The sequence below is a fragment of the Hipposideros armiger genome, unplaced genomic scaffold, assembly GCF_001890085.2.
Source record: "Hipposideros armiger isolate ML-2016 unplaced genomic scaffold, ASM189008v1 scaffold_1376, whole genome shotgun sequence".
Taxonomy (NCBI): domain Eukaryota; kingdom Metazoa; phylum Chordata; class Mammalia; order Chiroptera; family Hipposideridae; genus Hipposideros; species Hipposideros armiger.
In genome coordinates, this window is record NW_017732726.1 from 43,870 (window position 1) to 46,535 (window position 2,666).

General features: G+C 36.3%; 1 protein-coding gene across 1 annotated transcript in view; it reads right to left on the reverse strand.

Moving 5' to 3' along the window:
- The window catches only part of COL5A2 (collagen type V alpha 2 chain), a 149,546-nt gene that overhangs the window by 24,642 nt on the left and 122,238 nt on the right, over window positions 1-2,666 (reverse strand). Inside the window, exon 44 of the mRNA XM_019633699.1 lies at window positions 1,017-1,126. Coding sequence (XP_019489244.1) covers window positions 1,017-1,126 — 110 coding nt within the window. The remainder of the gene's footprint in view (window positions 1-1,016; window positions 1,127-2,666) is intronic.

Here is a 2,666-nt window from a genome sequence, read left to right on the forward strand (position 1 = left end):
AGATGGGGGAAGGGGGGTTGTTACTTTGTGAGGGGTGAAAAGGATAACTATTGCATTGTTCTGTACACCTGAAACTAACAATAAAATTAAAAATAATAATAATAAAATACTTGTTTGGGTCCAGACTAGATGAAGGTCAGTGCAAAGACACCTATCTTATTACCATTTCTTTCATTTAAAGATTTTCTTTAAAAAATATAGCTAATATACAGTATTATGTTAGTTTCAGGTGTACATTATTGTTATTCAACATTTACATACCTAAAGAAGTGAACATCATAAGTCCAGCAACCATCTGATACTGTACTATGCTATCACGATATTATTGACTATATTCCATATGCTGTACATTACATCCCTGTGGATTATTTGTTTTATACCTGGACATTTGAACCTCTTATTCCCATTCACCTTTTTTCCCTTTATAAAATTTTTCAATTACAGTTCACCTTCAATATTATTTTACATTAATTTCAGGTATACAGCATAGTGGCTAGACATTTATATAATTTAAGAAGTGATCCCCCTGACTAGTCTAGTACCCACCTGGCACTATACATAGTTATTACCATATTATTGACTATATCCCTATGCTATACTTTACATTCCCATGACCATTTTGTAACTATAAATTTGTACTTCTTAACGCCTCCACCGTTTTCATCCCGCCCTGACTCCCATCCCATCTATCACCCCGATAAATCTACTACCCATCAGACACCATACATAATTATTACAATATCATTGCCTATATTCCGTATGCTATACCCTTCATCCCCATGACTACTGTGTACAACCAATTTGGACTTCTTAATCTGTTCCTGTTTTTCCTTATATCATCATTTAGTCAATTCTCTAGGGATGTAGAATACATCAAATAACATCACTAAGAAACTTCCTCAGGTAAAATGTACCATCAATTTCTAAACTTCTAAATTGATTTCTACATTAAAAAATAAAATTGTCCCATGACACCCAGAAAACAAGAGGAGAGTTACTTCTACTGCAGTACTCACTTCAGGTCCAGGTTCCCCCACAGGGCCATTTGAGCCGGGGGGTCCCACAGGTCCAGATGGCCCTTTATCTCCTGGTGCACCAGTTGCTCCTACTTTTCCTGGTGTNTGATCTGGAGCAGCCTTCCCACCTTCTTCTTAAATTATCACCCTTTTCCCATTTTATGAAAGAAAGGCAGACATCATATCATCTGCAATTTTATTATGGTGCAATGCCCCGGGCACCAAACTAAGGGACTTTTCCAGAATGCACAGTTGCCTTGAGAATAAACCAAAGAGGTATTTAGAAAAAAAGAGGCTGCCCTTATTTTATCCAGGTGTCCCAATTATGATAAGACTCCAAATCTTACCTCCTTAAGAAGTCAGAAGTGAGATGATTGTTAAATAAACTTGGATTAACATAATTAATGGAGTCAGACCTTCTTTCCTAACAGAAATTATCCTATTTGATGGATTAACTTGGTAACCAGGATAAACCTGGGCAATTAGGTTAGAGAATAGACACAAAATACATTGAATAAGCTAAACTGGCAACTCCATAATTTTGAAAGAAATATACTGAAAGCACAAGAACATTTAGAAATTACAAAGAATTACCTCCTTTGCAACTATTTAAACTTATAATTAAACTAAAAAGAGATGACAACCTAAAATGCATATAGGGGTTCAGAGATATTCAAAATTATATCAGGGAGTACATCAGCAAAATCTTTGAAGACTTAAAACACTAAACAATATACCGACCAAGGGAAGAACCCATCGTAGATGGGGAGGGGTTACCCCAAGATTCCTCAAAACTCTTTCTTGCTCTTTCTTTGATGCCTACTAGACACCTTAAACATGTGATTTAAAACACAAATGCTCAATGGTACAAGTATTAATCATATTTAGAGTATTTGAAAACTGAGGTTCAGAAAATGTGTTCAAGATCACATAGATAGTTACTTAAGGGATCAAGATTCCGATACAGGTCCGTCTGGCTTCAGAGCCTATTCTGCTACATGATGGGCCCTTAGAGTGGAAAGAGTCATTACGTCATAGGTCTGCTATGACGGTCTCTTGGAGCAGGCGCTGTTTTTGCCTTTCCTGGACTGATATGTAGTCTGAGACAACTGCGTGAATGCCAATGGGGAACGAAGCTTCAGATAAAAGTTGGGGATATTTTCAGTTCTGTACATGTCTAATTTAAAAATACATCATGAAATATACAATATTCAGAAAGCCACATGGTTTATTTTCTCATGGGGCATTCATTTCAGGGGGTGAGTAGCGAAATTTAGATGTCACACAGCTCTATTTCTGCTCCCACCCTTTTGTGAATGAGTTTGAAATTTAGACCACTTCCTATGTATCCTCATCTAAAGCCTTCATGTAGCACCACATACTAAAGCAATTTGCTTTTCCTGCTCTTAACAAAAAACGCCATCTCACTTGGCTGTGTATTCAAATCCCATTTCATTTACAAAATCTACCAAAATTATGACATTAAAAAAAAAGGTATCCTTTGACAGAAAAATCAGGGTTATATTGGAGCTATGAGAAGAAAGGGTAGATTTTTTACTCTTTAGTACTACAAAAATTTCAAATTTACATTACTCCAGACTTTTTAATCAATGAAATTGCCCTTACACGTTCTCCAACAGCACCGTCCCG